At 47.2% G+C, this 27,087-nt stretch overlaps 1 protein-coding gene across 5 annotated transcripts in view; it reads right to left on the bottom strand.

The window, feature by feature from the left end:
• Nucleotides 1–27,087, bottom strand: part of LOC135907185 (phospholipid-transporting ATPase ABCA3-like) — a 279,026-nt gene that overhangs the window by 20,384 nt on the left and 231,555 nt on the right. For all 5 annotated transcript variants that reach the window (XM_065438859.1, XM_065438861.1, XM_065438860.1 and 2 more), the window contains 2 exons: nt 21,602–21,789; nt 7,960–8,133 (listed from right to left, as the gene is read on the bottom strand). In XM_065438859.1, coding sequence (XP_065294931.1) covers nt 7,960–8,133; nt 21,602–21,789 — 362 coding nt within the window. The remainder of the gene's footprint in view (nt 1–7,959; nt 8,134–21,601; nt 21,790–27,087) is intronic.

Genomic DNA, 27,087 nt, shown 5'->3' on the forward strand with positions numbered 1-27,087 from the left:
CTACAGGACGAAGGCCTCCCCCGGTGATCTCGATTTACCCCTGTCCAGCACCAGCGATTGCAACTAGCGCTCGCGAATTTAATAATTTCTTCGCCTCGCCTAGTGTGCTGCCATGTCATTCTGCCACTCCCCTCTGCCATTCCCTGCCATTCCCCATTCTGCCATTCCCCTCTCTTGTTACCCATTCTGTAAACCTAATGGTCCAATGGTTATCTAATTTGCGCATTACATGACCTGCCCAGCTCCATTTTTTTCTCTGTTAATGTCAATTAGAATATCGGCTATCTCATCCACACTTCTCTCTTCCTGTCTTTTAACGGTACGCCTAATTTTCTTCGTTCGATCACTCTTTGCGCAGTCCTTAACATGTTTTCGAGCTTCTTTGTCAGTCCCCAAGTTTCTGTCCCATAGGTCAGCACTGGTAATACGCATTGATTGTACACCTTTCTTTTTAATTACATTGGTAAGCTTCCAAACAGGATGTGATCCGTCTGTAGATTTCCTTCTCATGATCAGGGTCCCCTGTAATTATTTGAGATAGGTAAACGTGCTCCTTCACCGACTCTAAAGGCTGACCCGTGATCGCAAAATCTTGTTTCATTGCCCGGTTGTTGATCATCATCGTTTTCTTCTGAATATTAATATTCAACCTCACCTTATATTCTCGCTGGTAAGGTCTTCATTCATTTACTGTAACTCGTCCCCAGTGTTGCTGAATAGGAGAATGCCATCTGCAAATCAATGGTTGCTGGCGTATTCACTGTTGATCGTAACTCCTAAGCCTTCCGGGTTAAACAGCTTGAATACTTCTTTCAAGCAAGCAGTGAATATCATTGGAGCGATCGTGTCTCCTTGTCTGACCCCTTTCTTTATAGCTATAGTCCTACTTTCATTGTGGAGAATTGAGGTAGCTGCGGAATCTCTGTAGGTACTTCACAAGATATTTGCGTAAGAATCCTGTACTCCTTGATTACGTGATGCCTCTATGACTGCTGGTACGTCGACTGAATCAAATGCCTATCGTAATTCTTCAAAGATAAATGAGAGGCTGATTGTATTCTGCGGATTTCTGGAATGCTTGATTGATGACACGGATGTGATCCATTGTAGAGCATCTACTCCTGAAACCTATCGGTTCCCTTGGTTGGCTAAAGTCCAGTGCTGCCCTGATTCTATTGGATATTATCTTGGTGAATGTTTCATATAATATTGGAAGTAAGCTAATGACCCTGTGAGTTTTTAATTCTTTAACGTCTCCCCTTTTGTGGATTAGTATAATGTTGGCATTCTTCCAGTTCTCTGGGACACTTAGAGTCAATAAAGAATTCGCATAAAGGGCCGCTACACTTTAAGCATTATGCCTCCACCACCTTTGATTAAGTCGACTGGCAGACCGCGTTCTCCTGTTGCTTTCCGCCGTTCCATGTCTTGCGAGTCCCTTATAACTTCATCGCTAGTTATAGAGGGAGCCTCTGTAACCTGTTCAATACTACTTCGAATGGAAGGATCGTGGCTGCTTTGGATAGCATACAGGTCAATATAGAATTGTGCTGCTTTTGCTATATCTTCGAGATTGTTTATGATATTGCCTTGCCTATATTTTAGCGCATACATCTCGGTTTGTCTGACGCCTAGTTTCCTTCTCACTGTTTTGAGGCTGCGTCCATTTTTTACTGCTTCGTCAGTCTTTTTCATGTTATAACTTGGAATATCCCTTACTTTCTCCTTGCTGATTAGTTTTGACAGCTCCACGACTTGAATCTGACCTCTTGAGCTGGACACTTTATATCTTTGTCGTTTCTTTATTAGGTCCTTTGTTTCTTGGGAGCGCTTACCTACTCGTTGCATTGGTTTCCTGCCTTCAACTTAATTGCTCCTTCTAAAGCCAGCCTAGTTGCAGTTTCATTCGTTGGCTCTATGTCATCTTCATCTCTCGGTTCTATGGCACATACGTGTGTGTATGTGCCAGCCTGAATTTGTCTGCTTTTACCCTTTCTGCGTCTAGAGTGGCCTGTTTCTTCTTGACGAATTTTACTCTTTTTCTCTTCAAATTGAGGTAAACTCCGAACTGTTTTTCTGGTAGTCTTCTACAGCACAGGACATGGCCATTTGTCAGCATTGTATAAGCCTCACCAGTTCTTCCAGCCTCCCTAAGGCCAATGATATACCAAACAAAGCCCGATCGTTCCTCAAAGAGACCTGCTAGCCTAACTTCACTCGAGAGGGTTCGGGTGTTAAACGTTGCAAGGGTGAGTTTCTGTTTGCGGCCTGTCCGGATCCAGATATTCTTAGCCCCCTCCGCTAAGCTACAGGTTTGACCGCCGCCTTGGTCAGGCGCTCCGCAGCTGCTGAGGACTGAGGGCCATTAGGTAGTCAAGTGAGTCATTCGGGAGGCAGTGGGCGAGTACTAAACCAGGGAGACCACCTCTTGTTCAGGTGAGTGAGTGTCGTGTTGAAGCTTTGTGGGTCTTACTAATTTGGTTGCCCATGGGTTAGAATAGCCTCACTTGCTCTGGGCGTTTTTGCCGGGGCCAGGCGCGACTCCTGGCCTGGAGATGTAGCTTACTGGGGAGTTGAATTCAAGTTTCCCACCTTGACGAAAAAAAAGAAAAAAATACGATGCAGGGATTTGAATCTCTGACTATGGGAAGCGAGCATCTAAGCTAGCTCAATCAGATGAACCTGCACGTTGTCAGGCTACCTCATCTTGGAGAATCCCCACCCAGATTTTCCTACGTGCCTGAAATCATCCTTGAATTATCCGCGGAATACATTTTTTTTCGAGGGGGGGGGGGGAGGAGCGATGGTTTTGACTTTAATGTCAGCGCAAGGCATGTCAGTACAGTTACTGTAAGCCCACTTCGTATATTTGAAATGCCTGAAAACATGCTTGAATTATCCGCGGTACAGGGGTTTTTCTGATGGCGGCACGTGACACTACATAGTATTTCTCAATTGTAATATCGTGGTTTCGGGGTCTCCCGTACGCATGCGGCCACGAACGTGGCTAGATGCACTATATATTTCCGGCGAATTTCAACACTACCTAAAATTGCTGTTCAAATTTAGGTGCATGTTATAGGACCCCAGGTGGCCCGAATTTCCGCGTTTCCGGAGTCAAGCGTGCATCATAATCAGATCGTGGTTTTCGCACGGAAGACCCCATAATTTAGTTTTTCCTTCCCCCATGCTGCTAGAACTGCTACGAGTTGGTTCAAACATGTGCAACCTTGCAAAAAAAAATCACGCACGATTAAGATTCTCCACATTATGAAATTGGGGTGTAGCTCCATGCGTGTTTTCATTTCGAGGCATATTGGTACCATATATGGTACCGGTGACGTCATTGGTGAACAGAAGGTGCGCACTACTCTGGCGCCACCTCGTTCCCATCGTCGCCGCAGAGCCCGTCTAGCGGAGCACCACGGTATTTTTTCTCACGCTTTCGCCATACCCTCCTCCTCCGCTTTCCGCCTCAGGGTTCCACTGCAGCCTTTTCCTCGCCCTCTTTTTGTTATAGACGTCTTGCGTCTACCGCTGCGCTGCGCGTTCGGGCTGTTGTCATTCGCTGTGCTCGTTCGCTAGGTTACGAGGGACGCCGAAATTAGCCGCAGGAACGGGCGCCTACGAGGGGCGCTCAAAAATGTTCATTGCGCAACTGCTTCAAGTGGCGGCCACTCATTATTACCGTTGGCTTTCCTAAGACAACACGTGTTAAAACCTTACAGTTGCCCTGTTACATCAATGTTGGTGAAAGAGACTGACACATACTCGGCATTTGCAATATATTCTGACGCAGGATCCTCAGTGCTTAAATTTACGTACCAGATTTTGATGATTCCTGTTCCTGAGCAGCGAATGCTCCAACAGCAGCGTGCCTTTCAACCTTCCACTTCGCTGGATTGAGTTCAACTTGGCTACACTTTCAAAGCAAACCTTTTTTTGGAAGCTCTGTCCCCGGACTTTCGTGACCGCAGCTGCTTAGTCCTGAATTCTTGCCGAATAGCTTGTACTTGATGAAAGATTATGCAGATTTCACGCACTGGGGAAATCGATGTAAGCGAAGCTTTCTGTGCTCTTTGATTTGACTGCCGATAACATAGCTGCGATGCGGACAGTGAATATATAACTTCTTCGACGTTTAGTCCCATACGACAGAAGTAAGTTGATGCTAAACGTTACCCTGCGTGGACTCCTGCTGCTTGTTGGCGTAAAACGTAGAAGACACAGGGACCCATGTCGGCTTGAGGTGGTGTTGTGCGCCATATTTCGTAATCGCTGAGAAGGGTTGAGCGTTATCATTGCCTCGCAGGAAACATCGAAACGTTGCAGAAGTGTTAAACTTAAGATGGCTTATGAAGCTGTGCGTGCCAAAAACCCAACTGAATAATGAGACAAGTCATAGTGATGGACTTCGGCTTAGTTTTGATGCTCTCGGATTCTTTAGCAGGGTCCCATATCTAAGTGCACGAGTGGTTTTGTATCACCCCCCCCCCCCCCCCTCGCTGTCGAAATGCGGCTTCCACCATAGGGATCGCACTCGCGACCTCAAGCAATGACGGAGTGACAAAGCTGTTGTGGCGGGCATAGAAGTGCTTGCAACACTAAGTGGGAACGCTACCACTTCCGTAGTTTTGCCTAGACGCTATTGTTATTTGATGGGGCTTTCCGCATGCATGCCGTGAGTCATTTGTCCACTCGACAAATTTCGATGGCGATTACTTTTCAGAAATAGCAGAAACGTAACATACCGTACAATAAACTGAAATCGATACAGTCTGTCCTCGGAGAGTACCTCCCGACGTGGTGGTGGTGATGGCAGCAGCAGCAACAGCTGTAAAGCTTTGCTCTAAAACTGAACAACGATACCGCCGACACACATGCCGCTCTTCTGCTAGGAGGACTATTGCCCCTTCGAGAGGCGGCTAGTGTTCCATTGCGAAATTGCCAAGCCTAAGATTACTAATGCCGCAAAACGCACTAGTCTGCCGCAAGATTCGGGAAACGTGCTACCAGCGCAGTATTTACCTGGGCATGAGCGCGTAGAGGTTTCGGTGGCAGTGCCAGGTGTTTGCGTTCCATCGGATTTAGCGCAGGTAACATAATTGATAACTCGCGTCCCTGACTCCAAACTAAAAGTTTATTCGACAACTTATGTACTTAACACTGACGAAGGACCAAAATCTGTTTTCAAGCAATCTGTTGGCCTTACTATGAAAGAATGCTAGTTTCTAAAAAAAGAGCTTTCCACCTTTGATTTTATTCGGCGATAAACAGTTTTTTTCACTTTTCTTCGTTTTCGGCTTCGTTTTGCTTCGGTTTTTAACGCATGTATTTATTCTAAGTGATATGACTATTCTTGCATCCCGCTGATCTCTGCTGCGCATGTGCACGTGCATATATATTCGTGCTGCATTCGATGAAACGCTTTCAAATGTCTGCGATCCGCTTTTCTTGGTGCTTGTCCATTACCCGCCTGCTGCTTGTTCCAACACGAACTTCCACCAACTCACCCAAGTCTCGTCACTAGCGTAGGTAGCATGTGTCTAAGCCCAAGGTCACATTTGACGTGGTGCTTCAAGTGGAGAGCACTGCTTGAACAAATTTCCTGGCCATTTCGCGGCTTATCTCAAATTTCCCCCCAAAATAATCGCTATTCATTTTGCATGCTTCTCCCTTGTTTTTTCAAGGTACGGGCCTAATACATCCAGGTTATCAAATGCGTGAGCGTATCGGCGTGACATAACTTTCGTGACAGTGTGGTAAGCGAGCGTCGTGCTTTACTGTGCAATCGCAACGAAACCTTTCACTGTGTAAAAGCCATATAGTTGCAGAGAGCGCGGCGGAAGACAGCACGCTTCCGCCCCGCTTTCTTGCCTTGCGAGCGCGAGATTGAAGCACAGTCGTCGGCGCTCCGTCGCACGCTTTCACGCTCACATGCAGCAAACGGCGCGCCGACGGCGATGTCATCATCCTTGGACTTTATACGGAACAATACGACGACGACGACGACGGCACATATGCGCCTTAAGTCTCGATAAAATTGCTGTCACAACAAAAAAATTACCGACGATTACGTTACTTCCTAATGCGAAATTTGAGCGCAGCAAATAAGCTGTTGCACCTTTTCGATAGATTGAGGCAAAGAAATCGAGCAACACATGTATGCGCTATCACAGAATTTTTTTTTTATTTTTCACACGTATTCTTTTAACAAAGACTCCACTAACAGTTCTTGACAGTCATGAAGGAAGCTTTGTGGTCGGAGAAATAGACTGATATATGTTCGACTTGGTACACCAATGCTTGATTCTCAAAGACGAGATCTATACAAGTGCCTCGCGAGGTTGTCACAGCCGTGGGACGCGTTACGAGCGAGAGGAACGGGATGTTCTCCCGCATAAGTGTTAGGAAATCGCTGTTTGTCTTTATGTCAACATTAAAGTCCCCCACTACTAACATCGGTGTGGATCGATGGACGGTTAATGCGAGTTGTAGGAAGTGCACGACGTCTTTCGTGAGTGCCGTAGCGGACTCACGAAAGCGGTTTCAGTCGGTCGCTGCTAGCGCTGGGGGCATGAAAGGGGGGCGGAGCTGGTTACGAGGCCGACGACAACGCCGACGACGCGAAACCCAGGAACGGACGCCAAAGAGCCATTTGTGTAGCCAGCCCTCCTCCACAGTCTCTCCTCCTCCCTTCCATCATCCTCCCTCGCCCGGAGAGCCGACAGCGCGCATGCGCGGCGGCGGAGCAGATTCGTCGGCGAGCTGGTTACGAGGCCGACGACGACGCGAAACCCAGGAACGGACGCCAAAGAGCCATTTGTGTAGCCAGCCCTCCTCCACAGTCTCTCCTCCTCCCTTCCATCATCCTCCCTCGCCCGGAGAGCCGACAGCGCGCATGCGCGGCGGCGGCGGAGCAGATTCGTCGGCGAGCTGGTTACGAGGCCGACGACGACGACGCCGACGACGACGACGACGACGCCGACGACGACGCCGACGCCGACGACGACGCGAAACCCAGGAACGGACGCCAAAGAGCTGCGCTCTAAAACATCCGAGAAATTGGACGATGAAAGAGCCGTCACGGTAGCCTAATTGGTAGAGCATTGGTCACGTCATGTGGAGAATGTGGAATCGTATCTTACAAGAGGCATTTTGTATTTTACCCTCCTTTAATTAGTTAACCGCTGCAGTATTATTTGTGCATTTGCAACAGACCTTCATGGTCAAATATTTTTCAATCAATAGAACACATTGCTACGCACACCTGAACGGAGAGAGTCAGATAAATGTATAGAAAGGAATGCTACTCGCGTTTTAACAATCATTCCAAGCTTTTTCTCATGAACTCGCCGAAACACAGAGTCTTGTAAAGAGCATGTGGTCCTTCGTAGCTCTTGATTACCTGTCGTAATGGTGCGAGATACGGCGACACAGTATTTGAAGGACATTTCTGTGCTACCTAAGGCAGTTTATATGCATTAGGTAGCAGGCTGCATCATCAAACACAGAAGGCTTAATCCTAGCTTGATCTGACGCATGTAAATTTGTGAAAGCGACATTCATCTGCTTCACAAAGTCGACAAATTATGCAATTATCAGTGTTGCCGCTCACACATATAAAATCAGGTGCCTTTTTCTGAATTACCACAGCAAGCTGGGCGAGTTAGTGATTTAACGTCTGTCGTCCGGTTTGAGCTGCCCTCCGCTAAGGCTGTGTTCCATGTTCTTCTGTTTTGAGGGTCTTGATCGAATATCTACAGGAGAACATTAGGATTGCTGCAGGAAAAACTAGACAAGAAAGAGTTAGGAAATAAGCGTCGGTTTCCTCTATGCTCATACTTGGGCTTGATTCTGGAGTGGCTCCGTTTCGTTGTGACTAACAAATTGAGCCTCCCGTTTCTGCTCGCTCGATTCGTTCCCTGACGACTTCTGCTGCGCGTCGACAGCACTCACTTGTGCGACGTAAGTATGAAGGTCGTCTGCGAGCGTTTCTTCATCTCTGCGACGGCTCGCAAGATCTTGTTCTGTGACACGACGTCCACCCCAGCATACGGCTCGTCCAGAAACACGAACGGCTGCACTCCCAGCAGAGCGGCAGCGATGGTCAACTTTCGGCGGTTGCCCCCGCTGGAAGTGGGGGAGGGAAAGAAAGTGGTCACTCACGTCAGCAAAGCAACGTTTGCGGATGTTGCTGATTGCGCGAGCAGCGTTAAATAGGGTGGAACCTATCGCGGTAGCCGTTAACAAAAAAAACTACCTCCCCCCCCCCCCCCAAAGAAAAGAACAACAGAGTGACTGAGTTGACCACGGGACGCCGTTACGAGTCGTCAGATCAGCTCATTTTTATGTCCAGAGGGGGCGCCTATTGACCGCAGGCTAGGAAAGAGGTGTGCTAATCTTGGCTCAATGAAATAATTACGCCATACGTAGCAGTCATGTAAAATTGTGTGTAATAAATCACAGCCAGAAGTAGTAATGTTTGGTGAATAACTATAAAGGACTCAGCGACCGCTTCTTCACTATGGTCACTTGAGTGACCGTATTTTAGTTTTACAAATCAATTGATAGACAATAGCGCTATTTGGCAATCACGCATTATCGAATTTATGAAAAGAGGCAATTTCAAAACAAATCAAAGCGTCAGTAACAACGAACGCCGCTGGCAAAGTTGTTTCATCCGAACAGGAAGCTTTTACGCAGATTTGTGTAAAAGTTTGTGATTTGCGTTTTCAAACCATGTTAAAACAATTGCATATTTCCTTTTAGCGTCCTAGCCCAAGAATTCCAAACACCATCAATACGAACTGAACGAAAATGTTCAGCATTGTTTCTGATCATGGAGCGTTAACTGAGTAAAACATTCCAAATATAGTTGATATATTACATGGTTTGCTGAAGTATGCACGACGGAAATCTCGCTCGAGCATACCCAAACGTTGCCATGAGCTTTGTGTTATAGTGTCCTTAAATGTGTACTTTTAAGTATCGAAATCAGTGTAAAAATATAACTGACCCTTCCATATCGTGAAGATGGTCGAAGAGCGAAGTTGTGTAAGTTACACCGAGTGTTACACCATGTAAGTACAATTTGGCAAGTAGTCTTTAGCGTAAATATTTTGTTGCGCCATTATATGACGTAATTTTGGATTTTGCGTGCTTTGCGTGGTGATCACGCTTTAGAAGCGGTTTTTTTTATGGCTCTACGAGTGATTTTTATTCTTGAAAGGGCGGGTTGACCTAGCCTTGCATTATCTTCGGAATTTTAGCTAAATTCCGACAACGATGGCACAGGGTCCGCATAATCAGCTTCAATCTAAAATAACACGCTGGGCTTGTGTAATCCATAGTAACTTTCAATGCAGCATACAAACACAGAAACACGATGTATTTCTTGTGTTGAAAGCAATGTTGAAACATTGCGTTGAATGCTACCTGGGCTTGTGTAATCCATAGTAACTTTCAATGCAGCATACAAACACAGAAACACGATGTATTTCTTGTGTTGAAAGCAATGTTGAAACATTGCGTTGAATGCTACGATGAACTCCCAATTTGTATTTGCCTATGTCAACAGGCTTTGTTGAGTTTATCTATGCCTAGATCGGTGTACTGGTAGCCCTGATAGTAATCTGCCACTTTCCGTGTATTTTTATCTGAGATGTGGCCTTCACTTTTCAGTTGACTGTGGCTAGTCTCACGTGGCAAGGTAATTTGTTCGCCCACTTATTTTAAAGCAGACAGCAGGGCCTTGAGTACTGATTATGAGCGTGCGAAAATTTGAAATGTCCTCTATCTTAATTGAAAAGCTGAACTGCAATGACTTTTCCATTTATACTCCCCTCGAGGATTCACTATTCGTAATTGTCCAATGAATGTTTCTGTTCGGATAGAAAGAAAGCGAGAAGGAAATGCCGAGCTTCCGCTAATGATTCGTATATATGGGAGAGCCACTTGGTGCACGCACGGAAAAATTTTGGAAATTGCCCCTTCGAAATTCCTGGACATAAAGAGACACCAAATGCCGATAAAACTAGCAGATTGTACAATTTCTGCTCAGCCAATTCGAGCCAGTATACACAGTTGCATTTGCGTTAGACAGACAACAAATTTGTTTTATCAGTTCCAGTGCATCTCCTGATACTATGTGCGATGTTGTAGCAATATATTTTGTTTCTTCAGCGTCTTGTTACGTTATGTTATAGTGTTTTATCCCCGTGTATGTCAAGTTTCGCCATGTATGTTCAATCTTGAGGATAAGTACGAGGTCCGAGCCCCGGTTATCAGGCCCGTGACCACCACTGCGCCGGGCTTCCGACTCTTCTATCGTGATTTCGCTGGTCTCCTTCTGTGTGCTGCTAGAACGAGTTCCCACACTGCCTCTTCTTCGAATATTGCCCTGGCCTCTGGTGAAACACGGCCGCACCCTGACACCCTACGTGTACAGTCCCTCGTTTTGCAGGTGCACTCGATGAGATGTCGTGTCTGCGCGACGAGCAGTCCATGTGCCCTTAGTGGGTGCGCAAAGGCTGCCGTCATGAACTACACATAACTCGCACAAACCAGGAGGGAGGAACAGCTGGTTAAGATAGCCTCGCCGGACAGTAAGCGCCCCCAAATTGGTCCAGCTGGCCTAGCAGTAGGCAGCAGCGAAAGTCCCACTGCACTGAGGCCTGGTTGGCACTGAGGACTCACCCTTTGACGCACGCAATGGCTCGACCACGAAGTGCCGAGGAAAAGCATCGTTGTAGGAGAAAGGGCTTTAGTCAGGGTCGCTCATCCGTAGTCGTAGCGGCCCCAGCAATAGCGGATAGCGTGACTAGTTGTATTGGGCGCACCAACTGTCGGCTTCGACTCTGCCTCTGTGTGGCTCTTGCTGCCTTATACGAGACCTGCTTTATTGCGTTTGTTCGACCCGAGAGAATTGCGACGACCTTTCGCTGCGAAATCTTTCTCCTGTGGGGATTTTAGCTAAGCAATCTTGCATATTTTGCACCTCAAAACGGGTCTTTGCATAAATATGAATGAAGACGACGCGTATTGCTTCGTCAGTCACCTAAACTTCCGTCAAACGGCATTACAATGGTGGGCAAAGAGCGCTCAGTAGCGAAGCGTAATTGTTCTTCTTAAATCTCCTGTGGTTGGCCTGTGTCCCCGTGGCTCACGTTAAATAAGGTGTGCCGCTTCGCAGCGCGTCTTCGGCCCTCAGCCAGTGGCACGGTCGGCGGCGAGGGGACGAGTACGTGCCAACTGGGCATGCTCTGCATGTGTTCCGGCCAGCCGTGAACATAAACTTGTGTATAATGCGCAGCTTAACAAAGAACGCTGAACCAATTCGCAGTAACAATGTGTCTTTTTCTGTGACCCCTAAAGCGACATCTACCGAAGATCCCCCCAATCGCTTCGCGCCCAGTAGCTTCGCTCCCATGGGCGGAGCCCTCCCTCTCAAGTGCGATGGTAAAACACAGGGAATAAAATGGTCCCCAATACACGCTGCGACGGTGGTTGTACTGCGAAGCTGTACACAACACCTGAACGATTACCCATTGTGTCCTGGGTTGAAATTATTCACGTGGTGGCATTCACATGCGCCTTTACCTAATGATAACTCGAAAACGTTTCGACGGCCGTACGGTCACGAAGAGTGGATGAGAAAGAACTTCGCCGTGCCTCCTATGCTATTCAGGAGCCCTCACTCCACATGACCTTCTTATAGCACTGTCACACCTCATATCACTTGCTAGGTGGGCTCGTATTTTACGTATGAATGTGTAGTTACGTCACCCTCGGCTTCGTATGATACAGTCATGCTGCCGCGACGACGGCAGTAAACTTCACCACAGCAACAAACCACAACAGTAAACTTCACCAGGTAGCGTATGCGGGGCGCGCTATGTGCTTCGCAGTGCATATAGGCGCAAAATAATTAAATTGTGGGGTTTTACGGGCGAGAACCACGATATGATTATGAAGCACGCCGTAAACTATCTGGGGTTCTTTAACGTGCAAACAAAATTTAAGCACAGTCATGTATTAGCACTTCGCGCCCATCGAAATGCGACCGCCTTGGCAGGGATTCCATCCCACGACATCGTGCTTAGCAGCCCAACACCATAGCCACCATCTAGGTGTGGGAGCGCTTTAGCAGAAATTATGTGGTTGGGATGCTCTTTTTGAGCTGGTTCTTTATCCACGCGCCTGTGGTACTGTATGTTGTACGCGTAATTGCAGAGAATATATGCGTTGTTCGCTTCACTTGGCCGAGTGCTTGCAGCCGCAGCCTTACTTGGGTACGAGCCATCCTATTTGGGGCTATGAGCCATCGCTGATGATGATGTTGTGTCGAGGTTACGCCGACGATTCCCGGGATCTTTGCCATACACAGCTTCGCTGTAAAACGAACTTTACCCATTGCCACCTATTAGATTCTCAACACATGCCCATGTGTCATTGTACACTTGGTAGACTGTCGCACTAACCGCAGTGATACCGGGCATGTTTATAATTGTTCAGTGCACAGCTTGCAGCCTGAAGAAAAAATGGGCCCACCATCCCAGCATTGCGAGAAAGCGGATGTCTTGCGAAGCTGTTGAAAACCACAACTGCTCAGTGAGGTATGCAATGTTTCGTGGTTTTAGAGTAATGGTAATAATGTTGTTTTACAGTAATAGTAGCAGTGGGAGTATTAGTAATTTTGAAAGCATGCCGCGACCCATAGTGTTGCTACTACAACATTAAAATAACGTAATAGCCAGGTTATTTTATGTACGAAAAGCTATAGGGACGTCACTCCCCAAGTCGCAAGCTGCCGTCACCACGGCAGCTTGCGCAAAAGCAATCTTCACTCGACACTTATGCGGGAAGCACTACGCGCATCGCATTGCGTGTAGGTGCAGGAAGGCCTTATCATCAATTATGTGGTTCGGATATTTCTTTGAGCTATTTCTTTATCTTGTATGTTGTATGTATGTTTGTTGTATTGTTACGGAGATGTTCGGAGTATAGAAAGACTGTATTTACGCTATATACACAAGCAGAGTCAGTGTAGATAAAGATGACTGACCAGCAACAATATGCAGCAGCCAGGCTCTCGCGATCTTCTTCCTTCCTCTTCTTATATCCTTCCGTAACAAAGCCCCCGGGTGCTTAAGTGACGTCTCAGCGCATGGTAGGCGAAGAATTGCGAGCTAAGATGGCTTGAGCGGCGAAACATGCACGATGTCAACAGGTGTCGGACTTTAGGATGGATCAGACTGTAACGGCGAAATCTCCTAATTGACGTCGTTAACTTGACGTATGACTTCATAAGGCCCTGTGTATCGAGAGAGAAGATTCTGGGAGAGGCTGACCGACGACATGGTGACCAAAGAAGCACCCAAGCACATGGAGCGAACTTAACAATCGCGATGGCGCTGGTCATACCGGTCGTTTTCTATAGGTTGCGAGACTGATAAACGAGATTGGGTGACTTGACGCGCCATGTTAGCGCGATCGATGATTTCCGGAGCGTACTAAGTAGCAACAAGTGCCACAGAAGTGAAGATGGTGCCAAACGGCAATGTGGAGTTGTGAGAATGCAAAGGATAAAAGGGTGAATATCCAGCTGTGTCATGTCGGGATGAGTTATACGCGAATGTCATGTAGATCAGCGTGGCGACCCAGTCGCGTAGATTGTTGGAGATGTACATCGACAGTATCGCTGTGAGTGTGTGATTGAGGCGTTCCGTAAGACCGTTCGTTTGTGAGTGATAGGCGGTGAACAGCTTGTGCTCCGTGGCACAATAGCGGAGGAGGTCGTCGACAATTCGTGACGGGAACGAGCGGCCGCGGTCTGTGTGTAACTGTCGAGGTGTACCGGGGTGAAGAATCATGTCCCGGAGGTGAAAATCGGCGACGTTGGCAACGCCTTTGGGCCCGCGTAGCGTGTCGCGTAATCAGTAGCGATGGCGATAAACTTATTCCCTCTAGTCGTTGTCGGAAAAGGGCAAAGCAGGTCAAGGCCTACGCGAAAGATTGGTACAGAGGCAACTTCAATTGGCTGGAGTCTTCCGACAGGGGACAGGGGAGGTTTCTCCCAGCGGTGACACAATACGCAATTTGCGACATAACGACGCACGCCGCGTTAGACACCAGGCCAGAAGAACCAGCGTCGTACGTGGTCGTAGGAATGCAAAACTACAAGGTTTCCCAACATTGGTGCATCGTGGAGTTGTTTGAGAGAGACGGATTGCAGATGACGAGGAAGGACAAGGAGCAACTCAGGGCTGTCAGGTTTGACATTGCGGTGGTAGAGAATGCCGATAGCGCTCCGGCTATGATGGACTGTAAGGATGCGTCGCGTTGTTGTTCAGCACGGATGTCGGTCATGTCTGTAAAAATCCATCATGCAGGTTCAGGGAGATCCACGGGGTGACGAGAGAGGCAGTCAGCGTCCTTGTGGAGATTTCCAGACTTGTTATCATCATCGTCAGCCTGGTTACAGCCACTGCAGGGCAGAAGCCTCTCCCATACTTCTCCAACTACCCCGGTCATGTATTAATTATGACCATGTTGTCCCTGCAAACTTCTTGATCTCATCCGCCCACCTAACATTTTGCCGCCCCTGCTACGCTTCCCTTCCCTTGGAATCCAGTCCGTAACCCTTAACGACAATCGGTTATCTTCCCTCCTCATTACATGTCCTGCCCCTGCCCATTTCTTTTTCTTGATTTCAACTAAGATGTCATTAACTCGCATTCGTTCCCTCAGCCAATATGCTCCTTTCTTATCCCTTAACGTTAGACCTATCATAATTCTTTGGATAGCTCGTTGCATCGTCCTGAATTTAAGTAGAACCCTGTTCGTAAGCCTCCAGGCTTCTGCCCCGTAGGTGAGTACTGGTAATACACAGCTGTTATATACTTTTCTCTTGAGGGATAATGGCAACCTGCTGTTCATGATCTGAGAATGCCTACCAAACGCACCCCAGTCCATTCTTATTCTTCTGATTATTTCCGTATCATGATCTGGATCTGCGGTCACTACCTGTCCTAGGTAGATGTATTCCCTTATCACTTCCAGTGCCTCGATACCTATCGTAAACTGCTGTTGTCTTCCAAGACTGTTAAACATTACCTTAGTTTTCTGTAGTTTAATCTTTAGACCCACCCCTCCGCTTTGCCTCTCCAGGTCAGTGAGCATGCATTCCGATTGGTCCCCTGAGTTACTAAGCAAGGTAATATCATCAGCGAATCGAAAGATACTAAGGTATTCTCCATTAACTTTTATCTCCAATTCTTCTCAATCCAGGTCTCTGAATACCTCCTGTAAACACGCTGTGAATTGCATTGGAGAGATCATATCTGCCTGCCTGACGCCTTTGTTTTTTGGATTTTGTTGCTTTTTTATCGAGGACTACGGTGGCTGTGGAGTCGCCATAGATATCTTTTAGCATTTTTACTTTCAGTTCATCTACAGCTTGATTCCGTAATGCCTCCATGACTGCTGAGGTTTCGACTGAATCAAACGCTTTCTCGTAATCAATGAAAGCATATATAAGGGTTGGTTATATGACGCACATTTCTCTATCACCTTATTGATAGTTTGAATATGCTCTATTGTTGAGTAGCCTTTATGGAATGCTGCCTGGTCCTTTCATTGACAGAAGTCGAAGGTGTTCCTGATTCTATTTGCGATTAGCTTAGTAAATACTTTGTAGGTAACGGACAGTAAGGTGTCCCCTTTCTTATGGATTAGGATTATGTTAGCGTTCTTCCAGGATTCCGGTATGCTCGAAGTCATGAGGCATTGCGTATAGAGGGTGGCCAGTTTTTCTAGAACAATCTGCCCACCTTCCTTCAACAAATGTGCTTTTACCTGATCCTCACCAGCTGCCTTCCACCTTTGCATGGCTCTTAAGGCTTTCTTTACATCTTCTACCGTTACTTGTGAAATTTAAGATTACTCTAGACCATTCTCTCTCCTATTATCGTCGTCTGTGCCACTGGTACTGTACAAATCTCAATAGAACTCCTCAGTGATTGAGGTATCTCATCCATATTAGTAATGATATTGCCGGCTTCGTAACTCAACGCACACATCTGGTTCTTGCTATTAATTGTTTCTTTACTGCTTTTAGACTTCCTCTGTTCCTGAGAGCATGTTCAATTCTATCCATATTGCACTTCCTTATGTCTGGTCTTACGCTTGTTGATTAACTTAAAAAGTTCTGCCAGTTCTATTCTATCTGTAGGGTTAGAAGCTTTCATACATTGGCGTTTCTCTACGACATCTTTCGGCTCCTGCGATTGCTCACTGGCGTCCTGTCTAACGGAGTTACCACCGACTTATATTGCACACTCCTTAATGATGAACATAAGATTGTAGCTCATATCTTCAACACTAAGGTCCTATTCCTGAATTAAAGCTGAATACGTATTCTGTAGCTTCCGCTATTTTCCCTGTTGCCGCTGACTCATTGATCGGCGTATTATGTATCAGTTTTTTCCTTCCCTCCTCAAGTCCAGCCTAATCGAATCCTTACCATGCTATCGTCACTGCAGCGCACTTTGCCGAGCACGTCCACATGTTGTATGATGCCTGGGTTAGCGCAGACTATAAGGTCTATTTCACTTATAGTCTCGCCATTCGGGCTCCTCCACTTCCACTTTCGGCTATCCCGCTTGCTGAAGAAGGTATTCCTTATCCGCATATTGTTCTGTTCTGCAAATTCTACTAATAGCTCTCCTCTGCTATTCCTAGAGCCTATGCCCCATTCCTCCACTGACTTGTCTCTAGCCCGCTTCTTGCCTCCCCTGGCATTGAAGTCGCCCCTCAGTATAGTGCATTTTGTTTTCACTTTGCCCATCGCTGATTCCACGTCTTCGTAGAAGCTTTCGACTTCCTCGTCATCATGACTGGATCTAGGGGCGTAGACCTGTACGACCTTCAATTTGTACCTCGTAGGTTTCACAAGACCTTCCACCCTCTCGTTAATGCTATAGAACTCCTGTGTGTTACTAAGTTACTACTAAGTTAATAAGGAAATAGCTGGTAGCTATTTCGCCACCGCTGCACCGCTTGTAATAGATTTATAATAGACAATAACTGAAAATTCTTGGAGCCGAAAAACTCCGCGACCAAGTTGTCCTATTGGGTTGCGGAGGGAAGACAGCCAGCAATGGGTGTGGTGATTTGTAATGACCGAAAGCGTGCGGCCGTACATATATGGCCGCGATTTGGCGACAGCCCAAACTAATGTCAAGCCCACCCGCTCGGTGATGGAGTAATTTCTCTCGGCAGGTGGGAGCAGGCGGCTGGCATAGACTATCAAGCACTCGGTACCATTCTGTTGTTGGGCGAGAAGAGCGCTGATGCCAAAGCCGCTTTTGTCAGTCAGCTCGATCAAAGTGGGCAAGTATGAGAGGGGGGTCAGAAATTCGATAAGAGCGGCGAGCGCGTGAGCCTGCTCCAGGCGCCATGAGAATAGCGTGTTCTTTTTTAGAATATCTGTCAAATGTGTAGTTTTTGACGAAACGGCGAAAGTAAGAACACAAGCCCACGAAGCAGCGCACGTCAGAAGGAGAACGTGGCACAAGGAAACTGCGAACGATGTGAACTTTTTCTCGCTCTGGTTGTACGCCGGATGCGTCAAGGAGGCATCCCAACACGGTAATCTGACGGCAATCTGACGGCACCCTTGCTCACATTTCGTGAAGTTCACTTGGAGGTGGGCTTTTCGGAAGACCGCAAGAGTGGCAGTGAGTCCGGTAAGGTGGCTGCCGCACGTGGGAGAAAAAACAATAACATCGTCAAGGCAACAAAGACAGGTGGTCCATTTGTATCCTCGCTCGCAGAAGAGAGTCCATCATATGTTCAGTTGTCGCAGGAGCACTGCAAAGGCTAATGGACATGACTTTGAACTGATATAAACCATGCGGCGTGATGAAGGCCTTCTTCTCGCGGTCCATTTTTTCAACTAAAATTTGCCAGTAGCTGGATCGAAGATTAATGGACGAGGAATATTTAGCTACGTGCAAGGAGTCCAAGGTGTCATCGATGCGTGGTAGTGGGTAAACGTCTTTTCACGTTATCTTGTTTAGCGATAATTGATGCAAAAACGCCAGGTACCATCTTTTTATCACAAGGACGACAGGCGAATCTTAAGGGCTGTCTGATGGCTCGATGACCCATTTGCGGAGAATTTTGTCTGCTTCTGATCGGATGACGCAACTTTCAGCATGCAATACACGATAGGGACGTCAACGAACAAGATTAGTGTCCCAAGTTTTTATACGGTGGTGAACAACAGACGTTTAGCCTAAAGGCCTTTCGCCGAAATCAAAGATGTCACTGTACAATTCGAGCAGGAGACGTCCGTGGCCTGTGCAGAGGTGACGCCAGGTGCAATCATATCGCGAAATCACCCGTTATAGAACCAGAGCTGTGAGCAGCAATTGGGGCTAATAAGCTCGGCATGTAGACTCTCAATGTAAAATTCGGAACTACTAGATAGTCTGGCGAAGAACATGCCAGCCGGAAGCACTTGAGAGCACAGGCTAAAATTCAGAAATGGTAGAATGACGTCGTTATTAGTAACCATAACCAACGTATTCGGAACAGCAACGTTCCGGTTCAGAAGCGCGTCGACGATGGGGTGAAGGACACGTTCACCGTCTGGAACCTGTGGTTGGTCGGTCAGAGTGACGTAAGTAACTTCCTCGGGTGACAGACACACATCGTTAAGCGAGCGAGATTTGGGGACAGCCCAAATCTCGGTGCGGAGGGGCGGTGCTCAGACCATTGGCGAGTTGAGGCATTTGTAACTGAAGAACGTCGTTTCCGCAGTCGATGAGAGCAGAATGATTGGGTATAAAGTACAATCTAAGGAGAACGTCATTAGGGCAGTTGTCGATTCACTCAGTACACTCAGTACACATTCCAAGAACAATCGGCGCGCCGCCATCGGCCACACGAAGCCCTCGGGCCAGGGTGAGGACCTTGTTTAAACGTCCACGCAGGCTAGCACGCATCACCGACACGTGGGCTCCAGTATCGACGAGTGCTTGGACAGGAGCGCCATCTACTTTAACGTCAATAACACTTCTCTTTTTGGGCACAGACGGAGGATTTGCTACAGAAGTAAGCAATGCAGCACCACCTCCGAGGGCTGCATTAGTGAGTTTTCCGAAAGGGTGCGGCCAAAAGCCACAAGAGACGAAAGGCGACGTGGCCGCGTCGAACCGGAAGATGGGAGACCTGTTTGCGGTGAGCGAGACTAGTGTCTTTGTGGCGGTGGTGAGCGACTGTACCACGTGTTCTTAGGAGAGTTATCGGCGCTGTTAGACTCGGTGGTGGGCGAAATATTGCGGGCATGTCCATCAAAACGGCTCAGTCGTCGGTGGTTCTTCACTCAGTCGGGTTGCGATAACGCGGAGAAAAGCGTCGGGGTGGAGCGAAAATAGTAGCAGGGCATTCATTGGCTCTGGGGTTGGCGACAGCACACACAGAATGTCAACCAGTGTTTTCAAGCTCCTGGCGAACGATGGCTTGCACGAGGGGAACTGGAAAAAGTTAGCGTCAGGGCTACGCGAACAGGAAGCTGCGGGCGCCATCGCGTCCAGTTCACGTCGAACGATTGAAACCGCATCCTCTGATGGAGACGCATGCTGCTGTGCGGGTTGATCTTCACACGTCGACAGTGCATCAGTATTTGGAAGTCTGGCGAATGATTGCAAGACTCGTCAGATTCGGCCTCGTCGAATTGTCGGCACTCTTTGATGATAGCATCAACTGTCGAGCAGCCTTTGCACATGAGCAGATTGAAGGCGTCGTCAGCAATGCCCTTCAGTACGTGCGTGACCTTCCAGCTTCTGTGACGTCGTGATCGGCTTGATGACAAACCGCTAGCACATCCTGGATGTACGAGACATAGGAGTCCGTGGGGGATTGGGCACGTTAGGCCAGTTGCTGCTTTGTGGCAATTTTACGGCCAGCTGTTTTGCCAAACAACTCGGTCAACTTCTCTTTGCATTGGTCCCAGCGGGTTAGCTCCTCTTCGTGGTTTTCGTTGCACACCTTTGCCGTGTCTCTTAGGTAGAACAACAGGTTAGCTTGAAGAAGCATAGGGTCCTATCTGTTGATTCCACTGACGCATTCGTACATCGCCACCCACTCGTCAACGTCGGTGCCAACGGTCTCGCAGAAAGTTCCAGGGTGCTTGGGTTGCACAACCACAACCGAAGGGTTGTGGCGACGGTGACGTTGGAAGTGGCAACCATGTTGATCCCGCGTGCTCACCGTCATTCAGGGTGTGGACGGGGATGCGACGGGGAGCTCCGTTTTCAGCCGGGGTTCCCAGCAGCTTCCACTAATATGTTACGGGGATGTTGAAAGTATAGAAAGGCTGTATTTACACTATGTACCCAAGCAGAGTCAGTGTAGTTAAAGATGGCTGACCAGCAACAACGCGCAGCAGCGAGCGCCTCGCGATCTTCTTCTGCCTTCTTCTTCTTGTATGTTTCCGTAACAGTATGCTGTATGCTGTATATTGTGTTTATGTTATGTGTGTGTTTCCAAAACTGTACGATCTGTTCGCTTCGCTTTGATGAGTGCTTGCAGCCTCTGATATATGGGGGTATGAGTCATTTCGTTTTGGGGTATGAGCCATTAGTGTTGATAGGTTGCTGTCGACGTTACTCCACGATGAAATCACATGAACCTAGGCATAGACAGCCTGGCTGTAAAAAGTAGCGGCATGACCCGTCTGACTATGACTGACGACGGCCATGCATTACCATTCATTGAATACAGCGAGAACACATATTGCCACCATCAAAATGAATTATGTATGAAGAGTATTCTGCAGCGGGACTCCTGTTTCGGGCTTCGCTAAAAATACCCGGCGCCATTTTAGGCCACCGCCGGGAAGTCTGCACGTGGCGTCCGAAATGTTTAGTGCGGCGGTGTGCGTGAACACTGGGAAACGCGTGGCCTATGTTGACGAGTTGGCGAGAGGTTCACTGAAGAGCGGATTACGCCCAGGGAACTTATGGTGCAGCTTGATAACGCATTGGCGAAAAAGTCGTTCATCGAAAGCGGCACATACCCAGGGCGCTTAGAGATCAGCCTGCTAATGTGTCCAATTTATATTCGTTAACGAACTCTTGTGACCTGAGTTTGATTTCACTCAGCATCAGAGAACTTAAGTGATCATTTTCGCCATTGTAGGGAGGCGCATTGCCAGTACCGCATACCTAATTACCCAAGTTGGCGTCGAAGATGTTCTTTGAAGAACAGCACACTTACTGGCACATACTGAGTGACCGAAATAGGTATGAAATAGTTCTGTTGAAGAGCTGCACGTATGTAAACACTGCCACATGTTCACTTACTCAAGTTTGTTTGATGGTTAGTTTCGAACCTTTTTAGCTCACCTTTGCCGCCCAATGCGCTACCTGTGCGATAAACGGACTTCCCAGTGACCCAGCTAGGCAGGAAAATGGTTAGATACAAAAGAACATGCATATAAACAAACACATAAACGTACGTACATACATTGTCGACGGAAAGTGGTTCAAGTACGCTTAGAATGTTAACGCATGAATGTAAATCCGCGAACCTGTACACGCCGCACTCCTTTGAGGCGTGCTCTGTGAGATCGACGACGGATATGATGCTGTCCACCATGGGTTTTAATTCGTTTTCAGGGATGCCTCGCAGCCGACCGACCAGGTACAGGTACTCGTATGCATTCATATTGTCCAGTAGGCCTCCGAGCTGGAAGCAGTAGCTGATCTGGGACTGCCACTGCGGTGGGCGTGAATAAAGAAAAATATATATAATCCACAAGGTGAAGAGCATTACAGAGGGGAGTGAATGATATCAATAAAAAGAATAGAAAAAAATGTATATGGAAGAAAATTCCATCACACATGTAGGCAAATCTGCAAACCGATATGTCGTAGCCTGAGCACGTTTTCACACTGTTTGGAAGCACTAGGGTTCCTGCATATTCACGGCCTCTCTCGAACACAGCAGCAGTTGGAGCACTTGATGCTGCGTCCTAACATGGTCGTGGCTTGCTGTTCAAGGTCTTAGTGATGCCCCGTGTGTTGTCTTGCAGCACCACGGCGTCAGCTTTCGCTGCCGGAGTAGCTGAAACTCCTGTCTGGGCTCCATTATCGAGCTTTTATAATGCGACGTGAAAAACAAACATCGCCGCGTTACCGGCAAATAAGTAAGTTCTGGTCGACTGCAATGAGATGTACGCAAGATAAGTTCTGTTTTAAAATCTGTGATAAAAGCGGTTCTAGGAAAATGCGCGGCTTGGACACACGTTGCGCTGCGCTTGCATTTTACATCGACGGAGCTTTCGCAGGCCCTTCCCCGCCGCAGTAAAACCGCTGCGGAACTCCCATGAAAAGGCATGCATTATTAATGCGAAAGCGTTAAATGTTCCATGAGGAATAGAAGTCGGCGTTGTTTGCAGCGAGTGACAATCATCATCATCATCATCATCATCATCATCATCATCATCATCAGTGACACCATCAGAGTCTTGTATGACCTTGGTAGTAACACATATTGAAATTTGGAACAAGTTCAAATTAGGTGACTAACTTTAAACTAGAGCAAGGTGGATTAAGGTGGATTAAGGTAGACTCGTGTAGGACGCGGGAAAATGTATGACGTTGCGCATCATGAACGTAAGCAATCACTTAGAGATGTCATTATGCTTTCGGATTCAAATCCCGCAGGGATGCTTAGCGGACTGTGAATCATTTTACTCCTCAATCTAAACTGCTGAATTGCGTCGTGGAATGGAGTGACAAATTAGGGACCCTTAGGGTTTCAGAACGATGCGGCTAGTCCGGTCAAAGGATTTTCTTTAGAATGATTAATGGCGCATGTCCCAGGGACATGCGCCATTCGGTCAAGAGTTCGGTCAAGAGTTACTGCGTTCCAATGGGTGAATCAGGGCAGAAGCACTAATGGCAGAGCAGGAGCAGTATGGCTACAGCTAGAGTAGTATAGAGCAGTTGGAGCTGCTCATGCGCGACATGCGGTTGCCACGGGGCGGAAAGACGTCACATTGTTTTATTTTAGTTGTGTTTCCGTCGTTTCGGTTGAGTATGCGGCAGCGATGGCGGCTAAGAAGTAAACTTCGTATGATAGTCACAGCACGTCTGGCGTCACCTGATTGACCTATTTGAAAGATAAATGTTCTATCAGAAATGGCAAATTACCTATCGACAAAGGGGTGAGGCAAGGAGACACAATCTCTCCACAGGAGTACGTTGATCTAGGTCAACTACCCATAAGGGACCATGTTCATGAGGACGACATTAGCAGAAGAAGGAAAATGGGTTGTAGTGCATATGGCAGGCAATACAAAACCTGACTGGGAGCTTACGGCTGTCATTGTAACGAATATTGTAAATTGATTGCCTTCTACTGGTGCTAACACATTAAAGAAACTTGGAGGTTAACTTGAAGCTCAAGAACAAGTTAAGGACCACACGAACAGCGATGGAACGGAAAATGTAAGGCGTAACATTAAGACGCAGGAAGGGAGCGGTGTCGAGCAGTAACCAAACGGGTATAGTCGATATTCTAGTTGATATTAAGAGAATAAAAGGGAGCTGGGCAGGCCATGTAATGCATAGCATAGATAATTGGTGGACCATTAGAGTTACAGAAAGGTTCACCGCGCATTTTTCTACCATGGGGACGGAAGCGTAGACGAGGACGGCCGAAAGTTAGGTGGGGCAATGAAGTTAGGAAAATTGTAGGCGCTAGTTCAAATCAGTATCTCATAACTGAAGTAATTGGAGATCGCGGACAGAGGCCAGCGTCCTGTAGAGTACAAAAAGAAGTATGCCTCTCCCGTAATCGAGAGTAGATGTAAGCAGGAAATGGCTACCGGCAACGCAGATAGATTGGAGATGATACTAGCCGCAATCTTAAAATGGGTATAGTGCTTGTTCTCCACGGTGCACCCAACCACACTACAGCACATGGATCTGCTTTGAACTGTACCTCATTGCAAGTGTCTTCCCGGCCAAACAGCCATCTGTGGCGCGTCGGAGGCAGCCGATTAGGTGAGGCAGCGTCTCTCGAGGCGGCGTAGAAGCCGCGCCGTGGTCAATGTCAGTCAATCTGCGCGACATGACGCTTAGCTGCTAGTTATGCCCCTGCTTGGGCTATACTATAATTGGCCAGCCCCTGTTGCTACTTTGCCTGTGTACGCTTCGGAGAATGATGGATTGCGGGTGTAGCGGAAGGAGCTTACTTTCAAAAGTTTTTCTCAAGGAGTCAGTTCCTCTTGAAAGGCAGCGCAAAACGGCATTACCCGAGTGCGAAAAGTTCACGCAGCCATCTTCTCCGTTCCTCTCTGTTCCTGACACTGTTCTGGAGCACGCAGAGGGTGAGTTGTGGTTTTTTGCATGTCATATTCCTGTGAGCCAATGAGTGACTTGGTGAAATTCATCGTGACTCTTGGGATCCAATAAGCGTCTTGGTGAGATTAGTCGTGAGTTGTTCTGGCTCGACAGGGCATAACCCTAGAGGGAAGCCGAGCTCTCGACCCATCCCAAGGTTTCTGGACGTAGTAGCGGAGCTGTCCGCTTTCAGCGTTCTAACGTTCAGCTACAATTGACGGCCTGTGAATACTACGTGTATAAAATCTCGTTATCTCTTAAGTCACAACGCGTCTGTGGCTTACCTACATTGCAGATACACAGCTTCACTGGTTGCCCTTCTTCACAGAGTGGAATGGCGCTGAGTTTTTTTTTATCTGAAGGCACCTCCCAGTGATTTCCAAGTACTCCTATCTTGCACTAGCTGAGTAAAATTTGCACCTGCACAGTTTCTAATTTCCACTTCCACCTACATTTCTGCCGTCCTGGACTGCGCTTACTCTTGTATTGTTACCCATTCTGTAACTTCAATGGAAAGGCGACCTCCTAATGTCAGCTAGAATACCGGCTATCCTCGTTTGGTGCCTGATCCACACCACTCTCTTCCTGTCTCATAACGTTACGCCAAACATCTTTCGTTCCATAGTTGCCCAAAATGATTATTTTAGAGTCATTCCTAAAGCCAGCACGAGTACCCCACAAGCTAATGGCTCTGGCGAAACGAAAAATAATCGGGCAGCATCGAAAGACTTGACGACGTGAAAAGCTCTTGCATTCCTATTGAGGCAATGCTGGCAGCGAGCAGATTCGCCTATGAACGCAAGCAGCGCGGGCGCAAATACGCGTGCGCACGTGCGCGCGCACGCGCACGCACACACACACACACACACACACGCACACACACACACACACACACACACACACACACACACACACACACACACACACACACACACGCACACAAACACGCACGCACGCACGCACACACACACATAAACACACACACATACACACAGACACACAGAGCAAGCGTTCTAGCGTACTTGGTAAATATTGATGTTACCAAAGGAGAGATGAATTCTCAAACAACAAAAATTTAAAGTTTATAATCTCTGAAGGTTAAATGTCTCACGGCAATAATTTGAATACTTCCTGCTGTTTTTATTCTCGATTATTGGACGTGAATGAAATTTTTCTCCTATTTTCCTATGAAACATTTTTCTCCTCTCTCCTATGAAAGGTGCGCTGTTGTTTTCAAGCCGTCCCGACCGTCGTGTAGGACGTGGTGGAGATAACAAAAAAAAACAAGAGGGTGGTTCACGGGAAAATGGACGCTTGAAGTGATTAACAGTGGTAGAACAAGGGATGTCACCGAAAAGTGGACCAGTCTACCATCAGGGCGGCGACCGCACAGAAGACCACGGCTGGGCAAAGATACTTGGCGAAGGTATCATGATACGATGCAAGATACTAAGGCAGCAATATTTGATTTAGAGATAGAAGATACTACAGGAATTTTGTATCGGATACGATACTTTTCATTTGTATGTTAAGATACTTCAGTACATTCGCAAATTTCTTATTATAGGTCGGTATACTGTAGCAGCAAGCAATCTTGTATGCACAACAATGTTTGCTTAGAAATTTCGCAACTCCAATCGAGCCTGTTTCATTACACAGAAATGTCTGTCAGTACCTCAGAATGTTGTCTATTGAGCTCAACAAAAAAGCCGCCATAAACGGAACTCTCCCGGAAGCAGCGTCATCTACCCTTTGCTTCCGAACAGTCGAACTTACATACCCGAGATCGTTCAGATCGCTGATGCATGAGAGTTGCTAGACCCAAGGCAGCCCCATTCTTGCATTCTTCAGACTTTGCAAGAAAACACCCAGCAGGAGAAACTTCGATAACGAAACTATAACGGCATCAGAATTTGCGCGAGAAAATCCACTTGCATTCACATACGCAGCACGGTACCATGGCTACGAGCAATTGTTATGGCACCGACGCAACGTAAAACAAAACAGAGAAAAAAAAACAAGAAGGCGGCGAGCACCATCATGTGGCACTGCTCCGCCAGTAGAGACACGCATACTTCACCGCCTGTCCTTGATTGAGGACTCTGGTAGAAAAATAAAATAATGTCTCTGCCATTATTTTATTCATAAAATATATTATAATAATTAGTAGGGGGAACTCTTGTGCTTTGTCTACAGGAGCAGTAATCGGGGTGGTTCAGCCGGAATGGGAATTACGGGTAGTACAAGGGCTTGCCTAAACATCGTCCTTCTGGCTTCAAATGGCTTTGTGACTTCGCAAACTCATAATTTATGACAAAGCGGTGTGTAATAAATAAATGAAGAAACATTATTAACGTTGCCAATGGCAGGATGTGAGCACATGACCTCAAGCATGGAAGCCCGATATTGAAACCATTACGCCTTATGGATCGCTCGCAGGTATGTCAGCGCTCTGAGATGCCTGGTGCGTTTCGCTGTGCCCACCTCGACAGTCTTAGCCGATGCAATTAGTGGCGATTGTGTGTGTTTGCAAAGTCTTCTGAATTTCGAAAAATATTGATATACATGAAATTTAGGATAATGGGGCCAGATAAAGCGTAATAAACTATTTCGCAGGAAGGTCCGAGGCTAGAAGCATGAAGGTGAGACAAATCCATGTACCAAG

This window comes from Dermacentor albipictus, chromosome 9 (genome assembly GCF_038994185.2).
Source record: "Dermacentor albipictus isolate Rhodes 1998 colony chromosome 9, USDA_Dalb.pri_finalv2, whole genome shotgun sequence".
Lineage (NCBI taxonomy): Eukaryota > Metazoa > Arthropoda > Arachnida > Ixodida > Ixodidae > Dermacentor > Dermacentor albipictus.